Below are 21,252 nucleotides of genomic sequence, written 5' to 3'. Positions count from 1 at the left end.
GAGCTGTACATCCCCCTCTGGAATCTGCATCTGATAGGCCCAAACTGAGAGAGTTTGAGAGCTCCTCTTAGGGACTCAGACCTCTTGTCTCTTGCGTTGTGATTTAAATAGAAGTGCTCTGGCAACCCTTTACAAGGTTCCCTCTTCCCTGCGAAGTTAGATCTCTTGTTTCTTCAAAATTACAAGATCCTAGAATAGTTTGTGATCCCGCACAGGCTTCTTTACAGTGACTTTTTACAGTCCACACCAGAAACACCCATGTCTGCATGTGTTCTTCAAGCCCAGTGTCTCCCACAATTCTGTATGAAGTAGATCAAGGCTGTGGCATATTGCACATTCTAGATCTGACTCCATAACTAGCATAGTAATATGAACCCAGGATTATCCATGTATAAATTATTTTTAATTGTGTGTGTGTGTGTGTGTGTGTGTGTGCGCGCGCGCATTTGAAGTGAATTGCTCAATGAGTCATATATATTTTAAACACATGCAGTTTTGTTACACAGCGTGATAAAATGGAATACATAACAATATATAGGAAAAGAAATATAGCTTCCAAAAAGTAGAACCCCAAAGCCTTTCTTTCTTTCTTTTTTACTGTTCCAGAGCACAAGTTGAACAGACAAAATAAATACTTTCATAGATCTACTGTAAAAAAAGAAAGAACACAAAGTATTTGTTCTACCCACAGTTTGCAGAAAGAAAACTGTTATACTGCCATCTAGTGGCTTAAATGTTAAAACAGGAAATAGTGCTTTGGATTAAAAGCAAGACTGATCATTTTAGTGGCCAAACTTCAAACATAAAAACAAACACAAACCAATATATTTTTATGATTTGTCCTAATTTCAGTCATTAGTCTTCTATAATGGCTTTGAAGGTGCAGATCAGCTCTAATTTTAAAAAAATGTTAGCGTTTTCTAGCCCAATTCAAGCCTGCACAAATTGTTATTCTGCCACTACGTAGAATGCAGAGTACCATACTAATTCCAATGGCTTGGTCTAACCGCTAGCCATCAAAAGCCCATTAATCAGGACCCTCCTGCCCACCATAAAACCCAATGAGAACTCAATTTCTATCTAGACCTTCACTTATTGGTAGAACACATGCTTTGTCCAGAAAAAGTCGTGTGTTCAATTCCTGACATCTCCAGACAGGGCTGGAAAACATTCCTTTCTGAAATCCTCGAATTCTTATTGCTGATCAGTGTACACAATACTGAGCTAAATAGAGCAATGAGTCAGTAAAAGGCAGCTTCCTCCTAATTTTGTATAAGCAAAGAATAGGCTCACAACAATGCTATGGATAACATGAACACTTTCTCTTCCCTCACATTTTCTGGTTGTTTCTAAGTGCTTTGGAAATCAAAGGCAGATAAATAAAATCTTTCATTTCCTTTTCATTTATTATGCACATGTTCCAGCTTGTCAATACAGTCATACCTTGGTTCTTGAACAGAATGCGTTCCGGGAGTCCATTCGACTTCCGGAACTGTTCAAAAACCAAGACGTGGTTTCCGATTGGCTACAGGAATGTCTTACATTTGTCCCTATCAAAATTCCTTTTGCTAGTTTTGGCCCATTCTCCAATCTGTTCACATCCTGAAGAGGACCACTCTGAAAAAGGTGAGTCATTTGCATTTCCTGTTTTTCCTCCTTGTCAATAACCCTATTAATTCACTAGTTTAATTCACATTTACTTTCACCAACTTCCTAAAAAAGCAAGATTAAAGCATGCATTTCTGAGGTCTTTAAGACACTAAAATCTACCAGTTCTTAACTTTCTTCTTGAAATGTTTAGAACCTCTTAAATTTACTGCTGTTTTTCTGCCTCTTTTCCTTTAAAATCCTGCTTACATGATTCTGTGTCCCCCATGCCATTTAAATGAAATTAGTAACAATAAAACACTAGTATTTGGAAAAATCCATTTCACTACAAAACAAACAGAAACCAAGAGAATTATAGTGGTTCAAGTAACTGAGAAGGAAGCCTGCTCACTTGCAGACTGTCTCAACACCCTCTGTTTATATAGCCTATTCCATGAGCAGGATGCTGACATAATACAGCTTACTGATTTTCCACACTCTGATCCAATCATAACAAAGTCTGCAGATCCTAATTTTGCTTACAAGACCTCTTGCATGCTTATTCATTAGTCCATTGGGGGAGGGAATGTAAAATCAGTTTTCTACTAACCAAAATACATTAAATAATACAATAAGTTTCAGAATACAGCTTGCACTACACAATTGTATTTCCGCTAATATTTATTAAGGTCCTAACAATAAACTTAAGAATTTATTATCAGCATGTATGCTGATACAACCAGAACATTAGGTGTTGTTTCCCGACATACAAAAAATTAATCAAAGAGGGAAATACAAATATTATCCATTTGAAAACCTTGAACAAATTAGGGTTTGAAAGTGCATAATTACAAATGCTGAACTCTTGGATTTTACCCTCTACTGCCTTGCAGGGTATCGTTGGGAGAAGAAAAGGCTAAGGAGTAAACCCTACACAAATCTGGAGTGGAGTCCCTAATATGACTGGATGGTGCATTGTATGCCTCTTTCTGGCAACTCCTGCAGCCAGGCTGGTGCCAAATGTATTGCTCTGCTTTCGTTTGGACCACATCAGTGAGGTCAAGATGGTGGTTTGGTGTCTGCACAGCCCAAGACCTCTATACACTTTCATCAGTTCCAACCAGTATGGACAATGGCAAGGGTTGTAGGATGACAAAAGTTGTATTCTAACAACATCAAGTTTCTCATCCATGATCTTCGCAATGAGAAACTAAGAAGGAAGATTCTTTGTCAGAGGAAGACCATCTATGTATCCAACTCAAAGTCTACAAGTCACATGAACTAACCTAACAAGTTAAATATCTCTTTGAGAGAGGGATGCCAAATATATTTCTATATATACCAATCCAAGGAACATCTAGTCCAACCCCCTGTAATGCAGGAATCACAGCTAAATAATCCTTGACAGAGGGCCATCCAACTTCTCTTTAAAAACCTCAAATGAACGAAATATAGTGTCCAAATCAAGGGAAACTATAGTACCACTCTATTTTGCCTTGGTCAGACAACACCTAAAATACTGTGGCCAGTTCTGGGCACCACAAATTAATTTAATAAATAATAATAATAATAATAACTCATTTACAACCCACCCATCTGGCTGAGTTGCCCAAGCCACTCTGGGCAGCTTCCAAGACATTAAAATATAATAAAACATTAAACATTAATAGTAACAATCTGATCCAATATAAAAGTCACAATAACTTTAAACAATTTATATCAAACAAAGCAACATTTAACAATTCATCAGACTCTAATAGTAAACAGTAAAATTAAAATCAGCAAATAATAATTAAACAGTTCAACCACAATAAAAATAACAGCAAATCACAAAGCATAAAATACCACAAAACATACAAAACCTTGTAAAAGGATCAAATTGAGAAACAAAGATGCACAACTTATAAAACTATTTTTAAAAAATATCCCTGAATTCTTCTCCTGCCAGCTGCTGCTGCTACTGTTCTCAAAGTCACAGTCTGGGAAAGGCTAGGTGGGGCAAGGCAGGTGGAAACACCATTGCCTGATGAGGAACAGAAAGTCTCTCCCCTCACAGTTCTTCCTCTGGAGCAGCTGTTGTATAAAGGCTTCCAGGGTTGGAGGGTGGGGCAAGACAGGTGGAAAGGCAGTTGCCTGATGATGAACACAAAGTCTCTTCACCCTAAAGTTACAAGAAATGAGATTCCAGCTAAACATCAGGAAGAACTTTCTGATAGTAAGAGCTGTTCGGCAGTGGAATGGATTTCCTCAAGAGACTGTGGACTCTCCTTCCGATGACCCTTGGGGTTCCTTCCCACTCTACAATTCTATGAAGGAAAGTCTGTCCCCTTTTGAAGTTGTCCGTTCCACTGTCAAACAGTTCTTACTATCTGCAGGTTCTTCCTAATGTTTAACTGGATTTTTTTTTTCCAGCAATCAGGCATCATATTTGGCGAAAGAGTTAACACATTCATTTGAGGGGTGGAAAAAAAATTAATGGTAGTATGTTTACTTCAAAGAGAGCCATCCCCTACCCCTGAGCATGCCCTGTATAATTACAACTGACAAAAACAAGGAGGACAAAGAAAGTGGAGGGAATCAACCTATCAGAAAAACTGGCATAAGCAAAAAAAGTACTAAGAGGCCTGTGTAATGCTGTTTACTTCAGAACTGTTACCATCAGTGATGCAGAGGGAAAGACTGACAAATATCTGCACGCTGTGACCACCCACATTATGGGAAGCACTATGATTAAAGTGAGTCCTGTGTTCCTATATCTGCCGGCACAGTCTGCTCCATGCTGTAATTATTATATCTGCAGTCATCTTTTAATTACTTTCACATGTTGTAGCATGTATCCTTACACTAACTTGAAAAGCAATGAACATTCCTGTTTTTAACTACATGAACAATTATACAATATATGCTGGATATTATTCTTTGTTCAAAAAGAAACAAAAATCATTTTGACCAACAATTACTGTATACCGTAACATTATGAAAAAAGCAGTATTTATAAAGTACCTAAAGTTTTCTAGGCACTGTAAAGAGTAACAAACAAAACACTCTTTGCCTGAAAGCTTACAGCCTAATATGGATGATACAAAAGGAAAAAGCCATGGGAAAGAAACAAGATAATTCAGGCACTGTTTCTTATAAACGTACATAAATGTTTAATGCCTAGGCAGAATGTCCACTAAGGAAGACTTGGAAAGAAAGGCAGCTAATGGTAGCTGGCCCCAGATGGGAAGGAGCTGATACAAGTGGGATGTGCTGTCTAACCTCTTCCTCTGCAGCAGCTAACTGTAATGGCTGCTAATGAATGACAATGAACACTACCAAAGAATTTGCTTTAATGCTTGCATGAATAAGCTACAGCATGATTTAAGCATTTCTTTGATCTCTTTTTATTTTACAAAAATAAAAGACTAACAGTGCAATCCTTCTTTGAGTACTCAGAAATAAGTCAAATTGCGTCAAATAAGATCTACAAAGTGGAAGCCTTTAAATGTTGCTATTTTAAAAACAACTTGCAAACACTGCTAAAGAGAAATATATACACCCTTTAAATATATACATACATGCCACTACAAGAAAAAAAGTATAAGCAGTGGAATTAACATATATGTGGAGATAAACAAAAAGAACAAAACCCATGTCTTGCTTCACAGTTCATCACATGAGATGGGTTAAGGTACATGGGGGCAGTACCCAATACAGCTTAAAATGAAAGAGAATTGCCACGTAGGTCCTCCTGGGCAATAACATCCTCTCATATCCAGTGATAAAAGATCTATACTACAGGTGAAACTCGAAAAATTAGAATATCGTGGAAAAGTTCATTTATTTCAGTAATTCAACTTTAAAGGTGAAACTAATATATGAGATAGACTCATGACATGCAAAGCGAGATATGTCAAGCCTTTATTTGTTATAATTGTGATGATCATGGCGTACAGCCGGTGAAAACCCCAAATTAACAATCTCAGAAAATTAGAATATTAAATGAAATCAGCAAAACAAGGATTGCAAATAGAGCATTATTGGACCTCTGAGAAGTAGAAGCATGCATATGTACTCAGTACTTGGTTTGGGCCCCTTTTGCATCAATTACTGCCTCAATGGGGCGTGGCATGGATGCTATCAGCCTGTGGCACTGCTGAGGTGTTATGGAAGACCAGGATGCTTCAATAGCAGCCTTCAGCTCTTCTGCATTGCTCGGTCTCATGTCTCTCATCTTTCTCTTGACAATGCCCCATAGATTCTCTATGGAGTTCAGGTCAGGCGAGTTTGCTGGCCAATCAAGCACAGTAATCCCATGGGCATTGAACCAGGTTTTGGTACTTTTGGCAGTGTGGGTATGTGCCAAAGTCCTGCTGGAAAATGAAGTCAGCATTCCCATAAAGCCTGTCTGCGGAAGGAAGTATGAAGTGCTCCAAAATCTCCTGGTAGATGGCTGCGTTGACCCTGGACTTAATGAAGCACAGTGGACCAACACTAGCTGATGACATGGCTCCCCAAATCAACACAGACTGTGGAAACTTCACACTGGACTTCAAGCATCTGGCATTGTGTGCCTCCTCATTCTTCCTCCAGACTCTGGGTCCTTGGTTTCCAAATGAGATGCAAAAGCTGCTCTCATCAGAAAAGCGATTTGGGTGCTTTGCATGTCATGAGTCTATCTCATATATTAGTTTCACCTTTAGAGTTGAATTACTGAAATAAATGAACTTTCCCACGATATTCTAATTGAGTTTCACCTGTATGTCCTCTTCCTGGCCTCCACTTAGCGGAAATTATTATTTTCTTGTTTTTCTATAACTCTTTCTTGGCTGAGTCCTGGTACACCAGTTCCATGCTTTGCAGCAGTTCGAAAGCACGTCAAAGTGCAAGTAGATAAATAGGTACCGCTCCGGAGGGAAGGTAAACGGCATTTCCGTGTGCTACTCTGGTTCGCCAGAAGCGGCTTAGTCATGCTGGCCACATGACCTGGAAGCTGTACGCCGGCTCCCTTGGCCAATAAAACGAGATGAGCGCCGCAACCCCAGAGTCGGTCACAACTGGACCTAATGGTCAGGGGTCCCTTTACCTTTACTTAAAGAGCTGAAGAAAGAACTAGAACAGCTTGCTTCCAAATTAGCTTTCCCAAAGGTTGCAAGATATGAAAAGCAAGGTGGAACAAGGATTACAGAACAGAGCTGGATCTTGTTCTTTCACTCCACAATATTTGATATCAAATTACTTCAGCTACTTTAGGAATAACAACCTGTTACAATATAATAAAGTACGTTTAGGCTACAATCCTACACATATTTACATGGGATAAAGCTCTACTGAACTCAGCTGGGTTTACTTCTGAGTAGAGATAGGTAGGTTTGAAGTACTTAAAATGAGGCTCATAAATACAAATTTACTTATTACCACAAATGCTTTTCTGCATGTTCAGTCTCTGTATTGACTTTCAAATACACATGGAGCAGGACCACTGGATGTGATCCTGCTCTCCCTGCCATGTGTTCAATCTGCAGGTAATGTTGCAAGCAAAGGTCCAAAATAATTCTTCTTACCATCAAGAAAAAGGCATGAAACCAGTCCCAAAAGATTCCAATATTTTGGAATATAAAGCAGGTTTATCACAGAGGCTTTTAAAAAACTGGCTTAGTCACTATGCAGAAAGAGAGGTATACTTCAGTTGTGGGAAAGAAAATATATTAAGCTAAAATTCCATGAAATGTAGAAAGTATGGGGCATAATAGGTATACAAAGATATCTGACTCACTAGGAAGGTTTTTATTATTACTAGCTATTGGCATGGTACACACAAAAGGCAAAGCCACTGAAAGACATTGGCAGCAATGCAGAAGGTAAGTGCACTTTAGTCTCCGATGGCAACAGAACTGGAGAGGACAGTTAAGTGCTTAAATTCCATTTATTTTATTTGGGTTGAATATGCTTAATGTCCTGTGTCTGGTGCTCAGCCTGTGAGACTGCCATTTGCAAGGTAATATAATAACATCATCTGACCATAATGTGTACTGTCAAAAAAGAAAAAACCCTACCTATGTTCACCGGAGCAAATTATTCATTAAGGTTTTTTCGATTACCAAATAATTTAGTATTATGGCTATTATGAATCATCACCACAAAGCAGCATGCTAAATGCATATTACTAAACAAGCTGAACTATTAGCTCATTTATCTGAAAGGCTTCCTCATGAAAAGGGAAACTGTGGTTACAGAAATTAAAAATATTTCTTTTGAAACCTGGGTTTAAGAGCAGAGGTGAGGGACCTGTGGCCTACCAGGGGTTGCTTGACTCCATCTCCCATCAGTCCTAGCCTGCATGGCCAATGGTCAGTGAAGGTCACAGGTTCATCATCTCCAGTATAAAGTATCGAACACAAAGAGAAAATAACAAAACAAACCCTAAGGCTATTCTAGGCCATTGCTGCCTGCTACAAGGGAAACTACTGAGGAGAAAATAGATTAATGTGGATTACAGTTAGAGCAGAATGAACCTTTTTATCTGAAATATTGATTTAAGAATTAAGTGTCTATTCCTGGAGTTTAGGTTTTGTTGTAGTTTTTTTTTAAAAAAAAAACTTCAGCTCTCTAGACAACAGCCTATGCACAACAGTAGAAAACACACACTGCAACGCTCCAAAACTTTCATGCAAGGTAGACCAGATGCTGATTAAAACAGAAACTCTATTCATTAATAGAGTGGTTTCACCAGGTCATGGCTGATTTCATGGCTTAGCTATCTGAGGCATACATCTTTCTTCACTACATCTGGTTAATACATGAATAAAAAATCTGGATACATCCTTCAAGAACACTAAAAAATTTCATTTTGACATCATGCAGCACACCTTCAATTTCCAAATACTCTTATCTTCAAGACAAAATGAAATGCTAAATCCTTAAGGATTTTGTAAATTAATTATTAACACTAGATTTGAATTTAAAGAAGTGCAAGTAGACCTCCATTTGAGCAATGGGAATATGGCACTCCTCTCCCTCACTGCAACCCTCTTCACCCCATTAAATTCCACTTGAAGTGACCCTCTAGAACAGCATGAGATGGCATGTGCAGGCTGCAGTGAGAAGGAGGAATTAAGAGGTTCTTCTTATCCATACCTGTTGCCATTTATCAAATATCAGAAAAAATCATCATGGCAAAGATGCCAGAAGCTAGATCACGGCAAAGATGCCAGGGCAGAATTAACTGGATTGCATAATGCTACAAAAAGCTTAGAACTGCAATTCATCATCATCATCATCATCGTGGAAGGCATATAGACAACCGGAAAGAGGTGCAAATACCATTCCATTTTCTCCCTATGCAGTATTCTAGAAGGAAATGGAAGAGACAAGCACCCTTATATTTGGCCGCTGCTATTACACTGGGAAGCCTGCTTAAAGGATGAAGAAACAGCAGGTTGTGTCATTACAAGTGACCTTTTGCTGACAAGACTTGAAGACTGAAACAGGATGTGGCAATAAAGAGGCACATACAGTGGTACCTCAGGTTAAGAACTTAAATTCGTTCTGGAGGTCTGTTCTTAACCTGAGGTACCACTTTAGCTAATGGGGCCTCCTGCTGCCACCGCGCCGCCACCAGGCAATTTCTGTTTTCATTCTTAAGCAAAGTTCTTAATCTGAGGTACTATTTCTGGGTTAGTGGAGTCTGTAACCTGAAGTGTCTGTAACCCGAGGTACCACTGTACTAAGGTGTGTCCTGACTCCTAGTCCAGAAAACACCAACTCACACAATGTCACCAAAGGATTTTTTTACAGCATTTCTAAACCAACAGGGTGAGCCTAATCAGATGATACTTTAGTGATACAATTATATATCTTTGGAGAATGGGGAACAATTTGAGTAAGAAGCAAATGACATCTGAAAAGCCAATAATCACATAATGCATATTTAGGCTCTAAGCTAACAATGAATATATTCAGTTTTTAAAAAAAAATCATTACAGCATTGGAGACACAGGAACATAGGAGCTGACATTGGCCCATCCAACTCTGTACTATCTACACTGACTGACAGCAGATCAGCAAGGGGGAATGTTCCCTCCCTGCCAGCTGAGTGGTGCAGTGTTTAAGTCCCTTTGCTAGCAGTGCTCACTGGAGGAAGGAACAACTCCCTCCAGCAAATGCTGCTAGGAGAGGGACTCAGGAGCGGCGGCGGTTTCACCAGTGATAATATACTGCTGAGTGAAGCCCACATCGTGGTCTGCTCCTCATACCGGTACTGGGCAATATATCGCCCAGGCCTAATACACAACAGATGTTAGGCTATCCCTGTCCAGATAGGCGTGCAACTAGGCCACCAGCCAAATCAAGGCCACCTGAGCCTCAAGCGGCAGCAGCAGATCCAGAAATACCCACTGCTTCTGAGGGAGTGTAACCCAATCAAGTGCAGGCAACCTCTCATCCATTCAGTCTAGGAAACAAACCACTAACAGTGCATCTGTCATATCTGGATTGAGCTTCAGTTTGTTTTTCATTAAATATTTTTAGGCGCCAGGCAAAAATATTCCCTCTTCAAACAGGCCTTTGGCTAATTAATATTCTACAGCCTTTTAAATGTGTCTGTGGGAAGCAGAGTTACTGTTTTGCTGCTTTGCTCTACTTATTTACTTGTTTTTATCCTGTATTTTATTCTGTGAACTGCCCTTAGATCTTATTGTCTAATAAATAAACAAATAACTGATCCAAGCACCTTGTCCATATCCTTGAAACTTACTAACTGAAACTCATTCAACATAGCAGGACTAGACAGTGCTCTGGACACCTTTCAAGATTCATCTGCTGTAACACAAGTCGAGATCCCAGTGGATACAAACGATTTGATCCTTAAAATGCTTTGCAAACAAGTCACAGCAAGCTACCATCAGTTTTGTAAAGACTCCCAAATACCTGATGCTGAAGTAACCGTCAGATTATAAACCACATTATTAAGATCTCAAACGGCATTACTATTAAAACTGTACAAATGTAGAAACAGCTACCCTGAGATACATACAGAGAACCTCTAGCAGCAGCAGCAGCAAAGTCCATACTTACTTTACAAATAAAACTTATCAAATTGTTCAGTTGTGTGTAACCCAGAAAAATAGTAAACATTTCTCACACTGAAGCAATTCTGCCTTTCACACTCCCATTATCACTGAAATTTAAATGACTTAATGCATAGATACACATGCAAGTATTATTTTGTGACACTGTTAAGAAGCAAACAGTTCTCCAAAATTATTAAACTGAGACAGTATGTCAGAAGGATTTTATATGTGACTGAAGAGAAATATTGTTATTGTGCCACTCACGTTTTCACAATATATTCCTGGAAAAAAGGAGTCTGTTCCATGAAAATATAATTATGAATCATGCAGCTCAACCTCTGCATAAAACAGGCTGAAAATGGAACAATGCATGAGTTTAAGTATTTTTCTAGGTTAAGGAGTAAATACGCAATGAGTATTTTTAAAAAACCATAAAGGCCTACATTGAAGACTTCAAGCAACTGTGGATTCATTTAACTAAGAGTGAACTAAAAAATTTTTAAGCTGCACACAAATATTTTCTTTCACTGTCTTTGAATAAAACTTGGATACAATTAGTTTCTCCCAAGACTAGAAAGATTAAACAAAAACAATAGAGCAAAATTATAGAGCATATATAAATTGTTTTCAAAACAAACAAAGGCATTCCTCCAGATTACATTATTTTCCCCTAATTGAAAGTTTGCTTTTATAGTGCTCTCTTGCTTACTGATTTGTAGACTTTGGTCTTCACTTGAAGTTGCCAGTTTAAACTCCACTGTATTAAGAGCTATTAAAATTACTTAAACACCACATCTTTCTTAACATTCAAAAGGAGAGACAGCACAGACTGTATTTTAATTAAAGTAGAACGTATTTCAACACAATGTGAATGTAGGATGTCTCTAGAGTGGTTTCTAAAAATGACATACTGTCTCTGTGCTGTAGATGCTGCACCTTTAAATAATCAAGTTAATTTAAAGCAGTCAGGGAGAGGATTCATTTGCTTACTTGTATCCAGCTGTTGGCCTTCAATTCCACAGGGTTCTGTGGTTCACCACTGTACAGACAACATAAGCACCACATTAGAATCTTCTGGCATTCGTCTGCAGATAGCAAACCAAATAAGAATATTTAAAAAAAATCAAAGCAGAGCAAGAGCAATCTTTTGTTCATGTTAATAAACAAAAAATCCCAAGGTCTAAAGCCAGTCTTTATCCTTATATATATTTTTTAATTTTTTATTTCAAAGTAATTCCATTAATCCCATATAATAATGGTTTAAACAATGTAGGAACCTGTTAATATTGTTTTCAACAATGCTTTTCAATGACATACTGGAAGGGAAAGGGGCAGAATTCCTAATATATTGAGGACCTCCATGCTAACAGCAGTCCCTGAACTATGGGGGAATGATTAACTCATCACATAAACGGTCCAGCATAATGTTTTTTATTACAAGCTATATCAAGTCAGACCAAGCTGGCTTTCTGCCATGTAGATAACTTTATACTCCAGCCAGACAGCTTCTAAATGCAAAACATCTTAGTAGGGCTACTAAAAGACAACTTTCAATCTCGGCTCTTGGTGCCTATAAGGACTACAGCAGGTTATAATGGGCCTTCTTAGAAAAAAAAAGTTAGAAAAAAATGAATATGGGATAGATATTTATTAAAATTATTGCTCAGTTTCACCAAGCCTTCACAGCCCTAATTAGGATGAATGCATTTAATAGGGGTAAATAATTTTAATGTGGGAACAAAACCAGAGGGCCACTATTTCCATTGCTCTTTGCCATTTCTAAAGAGCCACTAGCTAATGTGTTGATTAGTAAAGCATGTTAAAATTAATGAAATTATTCAAGTCATTAGATTGTACAATGATGAAACAATAGTCTTGCTACTATCACCTACATCTAACGTATGATCAGAGCCAGCAAATTTATAGCCAATTTGCAGCTCAATTATCTAAAATCAGAAGTACTCTGGGCATAAACCTAGCCATTCGGTAAAACATTAAGATGCTTCTGGGACTGTCAGTACACACAAATCTATGAAGTAACTTAGACCAGGTTCTCAGGTATTTATATGCTATCTAAGGAAGCTTAATTAAGGGTGAGTGATGAAGAAAGTTAAATGGGACCTAAAGCACAGAAGGTGGGGTAGATTATGGCTGGACCACATTATGGCAGTAAATACAATTCTGCCCAAAATCAACTCAAGTATCGGTGGTTTCAATAGGAGTTAAGACATTCTAACTGCAAGTGGATAGGAGGACAATAAGATCTTTTAAAAAATATTTTATCACTTAAGGTATTATTATTTTAGTGCAGGGATGGAAAACCTGGGGCCCTCCAGGTGCTGTTTGATAACTACACTCATCATCCCTGACCACTGCCAATACCAGCTGGGGCTGATGGGAGTTAGAGTCCAATAGTCAATATTCCAATAACTAACAAAATAAAAAAACAAATATTTTTATTTCACAAAGCTGATTTCAAAAACTCACCATAGCCAATGACAAAGGGGTTCCAACAAAGCCTTCCCAATAATTGACCAATTAGTGGAAACTCTTGGATTGCACTAGTACAGTTCTGAAATTAAAGAGAATAGTAAACCAAAAATGTGTCAAAATGTATTGGGGGCCCAAAATAAGAGGGTTTTGGAGAAAGTATCTGTAGAGCAGAGCCTCTTCAAAGACAAAGCTTGTGTTCCATCATTGTTGAGCTCACCCTAAGAACTTTGCAGATGCTTTCACAAAGATGGCACTTTTTAAGATTGCACTGATCATAATGGAGAAACTTTGCGGGACACAAATGCAAATTCAAAATAGGTTAAGCTCCCACCATACACTGGGGGGGGGGGGATGGAGAGCATGTGGACAATGTGCCCCTCCCCTGTCCTGCATAGAAACTGCTGGCCAAACACTACGCACTTCAGTATTCTTTCTTGCAAGATGCAGTTAAAAACATGTGAGACAGTAACGAGAACAGTGATGTAGATTCAGTGGCCTTCCAGATATGGTTGAAGTCCACTTACCAGCAGCCCCAACTAACATGGTCAATAGTCAGATTATGCAAGCTGTGGTCCAGCAACATCTGAAGGGCCACAGAATCCCTATCCCTGTTTTAGGACACGAAAACCTCATACAACTCAAGGTTAGAAAGCATGAAATCCACATGTAATGTGAGATAATCACATGTTCATGACACTCAAACATAATCTGTAGTTGACCAAGAGTACCCTCTGGGTGTACCAACATACAACATAGTCCACCAGCTTCCTGCAAGAAAGCTTCCTGTATGCCTGAAAGTGCAAGAACACATTGAAGGCTGCAATACATAGCTGGAGAGTTGCACCTGGCCTGCCTGAGGGCAAAAAGAGGCGGGTTTGGTGGCTTCCTTTCCAAAACTGGCAATAATTCCTCATCATAGATCAAACTTCTTTCATAAATATTGCAAGACCTTTCTATTTAGCCCACTTTCTGTGTGTGGCTAGGATGATGCTTATAAAGCGTGCGGTTTTAATAGTTGTTACATGAAGAAAAAGAAATTAAAAATTAACACATGGTTTTGATATATTGCTCTTTTCCCTAGCTTTCAAGATGGGATGGATTAAGTCAAATAAATAAAAATAACAAATTATTCAAAATGTCATGCCTCTTACATCATACTATGGATTATACGAAGGATTGAGTAGAAACTACAGTACAAAGAAGTCATGAAGTTTCTGTTACTGTTTACTATATTCTACATGACATCATACTTAAGTCAGTTATAACCTGAAATTTAACAGATACTAAAGCTACAAAACCTAAACAACGTTTAACCAAATGGAAAGCAGCTTTGCTATAAAAGTAATGCATGGTGTAGTTTATAAACATTCTTACGCAATCAGTCCATTTTTTCCATTTTTGTAGTTTTACTGTCTAATAAAGAGAGGCTTTTAAAATGGTACTAACCTAAGATAATATATAAGTAGCAGAAAAGAAAATTGTCACAAGCTGCTGCAATAAATGTTTCAGATTCATCCCATAATTGGAGCTAGGCTTGAGCAAGATTTTATAGAAAGGTAGAATATAAATTCAACAAACAAATAAATGAATATTGGGCAAATACATAAGATGAATCTGTGGCCAAGCTTCACAAGACATTCATTATAATTAGGCATTTCAGGGGGTGGGAATCAGTTTCACAAACACATAATGTAATTCATCACTGGTCTATAGCTTATTTTTCTATAGTCCATCAGATATTTGACAATTATTATCTATAAACATTTTTCTCACCTTTTATACTAGTAACGTAGGCTAAATGCTGTAGCAGTAAAATACATTTTCATGCATACAGATATAGCAAAATGCCCCAATGACTAATAAATTGTTTTCTAAAAAATGGTAAGGAATTCCAGGGCAATACTAATTTTGCACAGGCACAACTAGAAATAAGAAATATTTGCTTGTGATCCAACGATGGTGGCCTGAAATTTCTTTGAATGCCACATCAGTAGGGTTACTGTGTCAGCAGACTCCTTAAGATTTAAGAGATAAGTTATAGTATTGCATGCTAAGAGTCTTTAAATAATCCAATTTATGACCTGAAAACCAGAATCAAATACTTGTTTATTTTAAAGTATTTTTAAAAAGGTTACTGTGTTGAGTAGGAAATCTCATGTGAGAACATAACCAATCAAAAAGAAAAAGCTCCTTTCACAATAAATCAGGAACACAGGAAACACATTCCTGTTTGCATTACCTGTGGCTGTTTCACCAATTTGCTTCTGTGATCCAGCAATACATTAGGTCAATGCTACAAGGCTCTCTGCTACTGTTAGCTTTCTGTCTTGTCAAAATGTGGGGTGCAGAACGTTTCTGTAACAGTCTTCAAAACAGTTCATTCTTCCAGTTAATTCACTTACCATATGTTTCAAAGCTCCATAAATCTGTAGTAGAAATTCCTGTAATTCAGGCAAGTGAAGGCAGACATCTTGCTGAGATTCTGAAGTGCTTGTCTGACCCCATTCAATAGTCTTGTGCAGCCAAAACTCGAAGCTGAATTTAGTGACTCTAGTATCTTTGGCCATCGCCTCACCTTGATAGTTAAAAAGATGTATGAGAAAGTTCTTCTGTGATAAAAAAAACAGTAACACTTTGCTAACATTTAACACATGATGAGATACATGATTAAAAATGCTTGCAGTTTGCATGATGCATGTGAATCTATTGGCTCCTAAAATGGAACATTTCTACATTTCTGTGTAGAAGTGGAAGAAGAATAATCATTACAATATATTGAAAAAAACTGTTATGTTCCTGCATTTTTACTATTTTCTAATCAATACTTTGCTAAACCAGCAGTGAAACAGCATTCTGGTATGAATAGTTAAGGAAATACACACACACACACACACACACACACACACACACACAGGCATGTACAAACTGTAACCTTTGGGAAACAAATGCAGTCCAAATTCTACTTTTTAAACTTAAGACACCCTTGGGCTGCAATACTTCACCCAGAAACCACATGTTTGGAACAAGAGCAATACTGCTAATTCCCAGAATTCACAAATCAGAAGTCTTTTAAAATATCATAAATCACAACTTTCCATGTAAGATACATATTTGAATGTTCTATGACCACATCAGAATTCAACCACAAATTAATGTTTCACATGGAGAGAAGGCAGGTTATCCTTTTTCTTATTTCCTAGAAATTGCAATAACCTATTCAAAGTGCTGATTTTGACCTATAAATCACAACACCTCAAGGACCGCTTCTTTCCATATAAACCTACCCGAACCCTGACATCATCTTCTGAGTGAGGCCCTTCTTCGTCTACCTCCTCCTCAAGAGGCCCGGAGGGTGGTAATATGAGCAGGCCTTCTCTGCTGTGGCTCCCCTTCCGTGGAATGCTCTTCCCAAAGAAGTTCGCCTGGCACCTTCATTATACACCTTTAGGTGCCAGGCAAAAAAGTTCCTTTTTAACCAGGCCTTTGGTTGATTTGATTGACATCCTATTCCCTTTTAAAATGTGGGTTTTTGGGGGGAGCAGGGTGTTATTGGGTTGTTTTTATTTTGATTATGTATTTTGTGGTTTTATATTTTGATTTTATTCTGTGAACCACCCTGAGACCTCCAGGTATAAGATGGTATATAAACTCAATAAATAAATTAATAATAATAAATTCACTTTCCATGCCCCCCTAGGGCAGATTTATTTGTTTATATGATGGTGATGTGAGACATGGGCACAGTCAGGATTTTTGTTGTGGGGCAGGACTTTGTATGGGGGGGGCAAGGACTTTGTGGGAGGGGCAGAACTGATGTGATTGGTGAGTTAATTAAGTATTTCTATTGTTTTACTTGATCTAGGGGGGTCAGCTGCCCCTCTTGGCTACACCCATGATGTGAGGAACCCACAACAAGTTGCCATTTGGTTCATGACAGCCAAGTTTCTCCAACACGTAAGATCAAGATCACAGCTAACGCTAAGCCAAAAAAGCTTCTAAGATGTGAGCCAGAAAGTGACAAAGATTGTTCATGCCATTGGAACTAAAATCTGTATTGCAGAAAAACCACAAAAATCTATGCCACATGGTGGAAATTTATTGTATTTACCAAGGATACAGGGCCGAAGAATACTCTGCCAGTTGTATAAGGTGTAGTAGTACAGTAGTCTACACCCGTTAAGGTGTAGACTACTGTATTACTACTGCTACTACTAGCTAGGGCATGTATACAAATCAAGGTATGATACCAGACAAATTAATGTGGTACATATGTGTGGCAAAGAAAAGGAGCTTGGATTTGCATTTTAAGTAGCAAGATGGAAAAATCAGAAAAGCAAATTAAATGAGAAACCTGAGAGCCAGTTGCCTGAGAGCTCCTAGCTCTTAAAAAAAAAAAAAGTAAACAGGGCCCTCCAATTCACATTGGGGCCATCATCCTTGGAGCTCGTGGGTCTTTTAAAATCTATTCACTCTTGCAGATACCCATTCACTCAGGTGCCATTTGCTTTTTTATAGAAAACTTATGGATAAAATGATTTTCCCTAACCAAGAAACTAGGAGCTTAAGGGGCATGATGAGATTTACACTGGGGCAAAGCTTAACAAAGCCCTCCCTAACATCCCAATCTCAGAGGTGAATTGGAGGTTCCTAACTAAAGATACAGGAGATCTGATCACAGTTCTCAAACACTGCTTAGAACAGGGGTCAGCAAGGCTTACCAGGCATGGGCCGGATCACTCCCGCAGACATCCTCCGTGGGACGGACTGGAGCAGCACAACACCAAAAATCACATCTGCGCATGTCCGCAGCGCAAGAAATCACTTCTATGCATGCCCAGATGCCAAAAATCGCACCTGCACAGAAGCAATTTTTTGTGTCTGGGCATGTGCAGAAGTGATTTCCGGAGCCGCGGAAGAGAGTCCCCACGCCTTGCTGGTTTAGTGCAGCACTCAGCTCGGTTCGGGGGCAGCTCATGGGCCAGTTAAGCAACCCTCATGGACTGCTTCCAGCCCATGGGCCTTAGGTTGCCGACCTCTGGCTTAGAAGAAGCAGTGACTGAAGAGCATGCTTTGGGGCAAACCAATACTTCTTTATAGATTACTGCTGTTGATACCTGGGTGTCATGACCCAGGTGCAGACAACACTACCTCCCTAGATTCCTACCTGCTCACCCCCTCATTTTGGATATTTGTTAACATTATTACAAAAGGTGCAATAAGCCCCCAATGCTGTCTCATCCAAAGGGAAATTAAACCCTGTAGCTCTACTCCTCATCTTCTTCATGCCACTCAGGGAAGTGGGGTGCATAAACTTCATGCTCTCTAGCTTTGGCTACTAGGGGTAGGGACAAGATCAAAGGGACAAGAGAACTAGGGCAGGGCTCCACATCCTATGAGGCGAACCCCCCCTCCATATACCCTATAGTCACCACAGGTTATCTTTTTGTGTGAGGTTAAACTTTGATACGTGGAGACTCAGGCAGAAGTTGAACAAATAAGAAAGATTTATTACAAATACAACAAGACACTAAACACTGTCTTTCTAAGCTCAGAGACTCCTTTCTCTAGCTGTAGACATTTTCCTCAGAGTGGACGTTACACACAGATCAGAACCAACTCTCCAGCTCTCTCTCTCTCTCTAGCTCTTCTTCTCAAACTATCTCCCTATCTGAACACTCTCTTAGAAACAGAAAAAGTGCTGTCTCCACCCCCCTCTGGCTAGCTGTCTTCATAGTCAATCAGAGGCTCCAGAACCCTGCTGGAGTTTCAAAGTGCCACGCCACCAGATTCTGGTCTAGCTCAGATGTCTGTCACATTGTACCAGTTTCATTAGGTGGGAGGCATGATTTGTAGACAGCCCTGGTGAATCAACAGGAGAAGGGAATATTTATATTCAGAAATTTGTTGCTGCCAGAAAAAGAAATAGAGAGCAACACCTTACTTAGCAACCTATATATAGTTGCCAATCTTGATGGTGGCTGAGTTTTTTTTAGAGGTAGAGAAACAACAATAACAGAAAACAGTATTTTTCCATACACTTTTATGAATTTGGATACTACTCAAAGTGGGGAAAGCAACAATTCAACTTGGTGGCTAGTGTTCAAACAATGTCTGCATTATATATATCAAAGGAAGTATACACAAAGGCCATGTTGTTTTCATTGCAATTACTATTAAAGTTTTTTATGGATCTGGATTAAGTAAAACTATAGTTCCTATTCTTCATTAGTCAATCATTGGAGAAGAAAAGATAATGAGCATTCAGTTGCTGAAGGGCCATTGCAGCAGTGAAAAACAAAAAGCATACTTATTTATCCTATAAAACATGGTGCTTTGAGCGATGGAGGCTGCAGGTGGCAATTGGTGCGACGAAGGGTGGCAGCATATGAGAAGCACCTCTTTTTCTAGAAAAACAGCCCTGATTCTATGATTCCTTGCAAGGAACAAAATGCACCATGAATAATATCAAAACTGCATCAATCAGAAGCACAACTAGTGCACAGGTGTAATATGTAGACCATAAACTCTTCACAAGTAAAACCATCCTTTAGATGTGGCTCAAGCAGTTCCTCTAACTGAAGTGAATTAGTTAAAACTAGCCCTTCAAATTCTTACCTTCTTAATGCAACAATATTTTTGAGATTTAACACCGTGTTCTATAAAATGTTTAACCAATGGTGCATGAAGCCTCTGGGTCCTAATACAACTTTTGTGTTCTCCTATCCTGAGCTTAATCTTTCTTGTGGTCAGGGAAACAATTATATGCACATTGAAAAAGGAAGGTCAGGTGGCTGGCTCTATGGACTTAATGAGGATAAAGAATGGATATCTGTTATTTTAAAATTCAAAGATATAATCTTCCAAGGAGTTATGCCATTCTTGCCATTATGGTTATTACACTATATTAAGATATATGTTAATGGAATATTAATTATTGCTGTCACTGAGAGCCTTTACAGAATACATGGAAATTCTATGAATCTATGGAATAGAGCAAGAAACTTGATTAACACTGTAAGGTCAGGTGTACAATGGAATTATTTTGGTACTTTAATAGCATATAATTTTACATGAGTTCATAGAAACAACTAATAACCACTGAGTCCTACAATTTTACATTAGCAAATATATACATTTATAAATTGAGATAAGATTAGATGTTGTTTTTTTAACAGATGATTGCAAATTCTTGCAATCTGGATATAATTACTTTTGATCTTGCCACAAGCAGGGGTGATATTGGGATATAATTTGGTGAGCAGAATATAGCTTTTAGTTTAACAATTCGGGGGAAAATGGCTGATTTGGTTTTTCATTACACATATTTTCCCCATAAGAATGTGTGTGTTTTTGGATAATCTGAACTCAGCATAAAGGATGCTGAAAAAAGCCAAGGCCACTGAAGAAGGCTAATAAGCCAAAACACAGTTGGCTTTTCAATTATCCAGAAAATCTGAATGAGTAACATTAAGAACATCTTAAGCTAGCATTTCAGCCATATAAAGAGGATGCCGATGCTTTGTATAAAAAGCAACACTATAGTGAAAATCGGTGGAGCATTATGACCTCCATGTTTTAGTAAACATATTCTCCAAATGTGATCTTTTACCTGCCTCTCAACAGTCTCAGTAATCTGCAACTGGTCCAGGGAAATATGTTAATTAGCCATTAGAGATTTGCATTGTTTAGCTCTGCTACTAATTTGCAGCTGCTCCACTAGGCATTTTTAAGGAGTCTGTCATTTGACACTGTCAGTTTTATGCACCTGAACTTTAGGGCTGGGAATCCAAACTTTTGTATTCAACTAAGCACCACAGAGGATGCACAGTAATGTTCTCAAAAATGTATTTTCTATTTACCTCAGAGAGCTTAAACTATCCATCACCTGTAAAAACTTTTCCTTTATATATTCTCAACAAGGGAGCTGTCAGATACCCTCCTTTGCTACAGGTGAAATCTAAAAAAATTAACATGTTAAAAATTAACATGGGATAGTAGTGAACTGAGTTTTACTCAGAGAAGGCCCACTGAAATTAATATGACTAAGTTGGGTGCATTAATTTCAATATGTCTACTCTGAGTAAACTTAGTTGAATGCCACTCATTGTCTTTTTCATAA

At 38.4% G+C, this 21,252-nt stretch overlaps 1 protein-coding gene across 8 annotated transcripts in view; it reads right to left on the bottom strand.

Moving 5' to 3' along the window:
* FANCC (FA complementation group C) overlaps positions 1-21,252 on the bottom strand; it is a 64,080-nt gene that overhangs the window by 31,210 nt on the left and 11,618 nt on the right. For 5 of the 8 annotated variants that reach the window (XR_014539793.1, XR_014539795.1, XR_014539796.1 and 2 more), the window contains exons 3-5: positions 15,536-15,742; positions 13,128-13,212; positions 11,631-11,725 (exon numbers count right to left, since the gene is read on the bottom strand). Coding sequence is in view for 3 of the 8 variants with exons in the window: in XM_083576901.1 (XP_083433027.1) it covers positions 11,631-11,725; positions 13,128-13,212; positions 15,536-15,742 (387 nt within the window). In the remaining 5 variants the exon portion in view is untranslated. The remainder of the gene's footprint in view (positions 1-11,630; positions 11,726-13,127; positions 13,213-15,535; positions 15,743-21,252) is intronic. The other 3 variants (XR_014539794.1, XM_083576902.1, XM_083576903.1) reach the window with 1 other exon arrangement.

Source organism: Podarcis filfolensis, assembly GCF_964270895.1.
Source record: "Podarcis filfolensis genome assembly, chromosome: 11".
Taxonomy (NCBI): Eukaryota; Metazoa; Chordata; class Lepidosauria; order Squamata; family Lacertidae; genus Podarcis; species Podarcis filfolensis.
The sequence above is the reverse complement of the archived record's forward strand: the minus strand, read 5'-3'. Positions and strand labels throughout refer to the sequence as shown.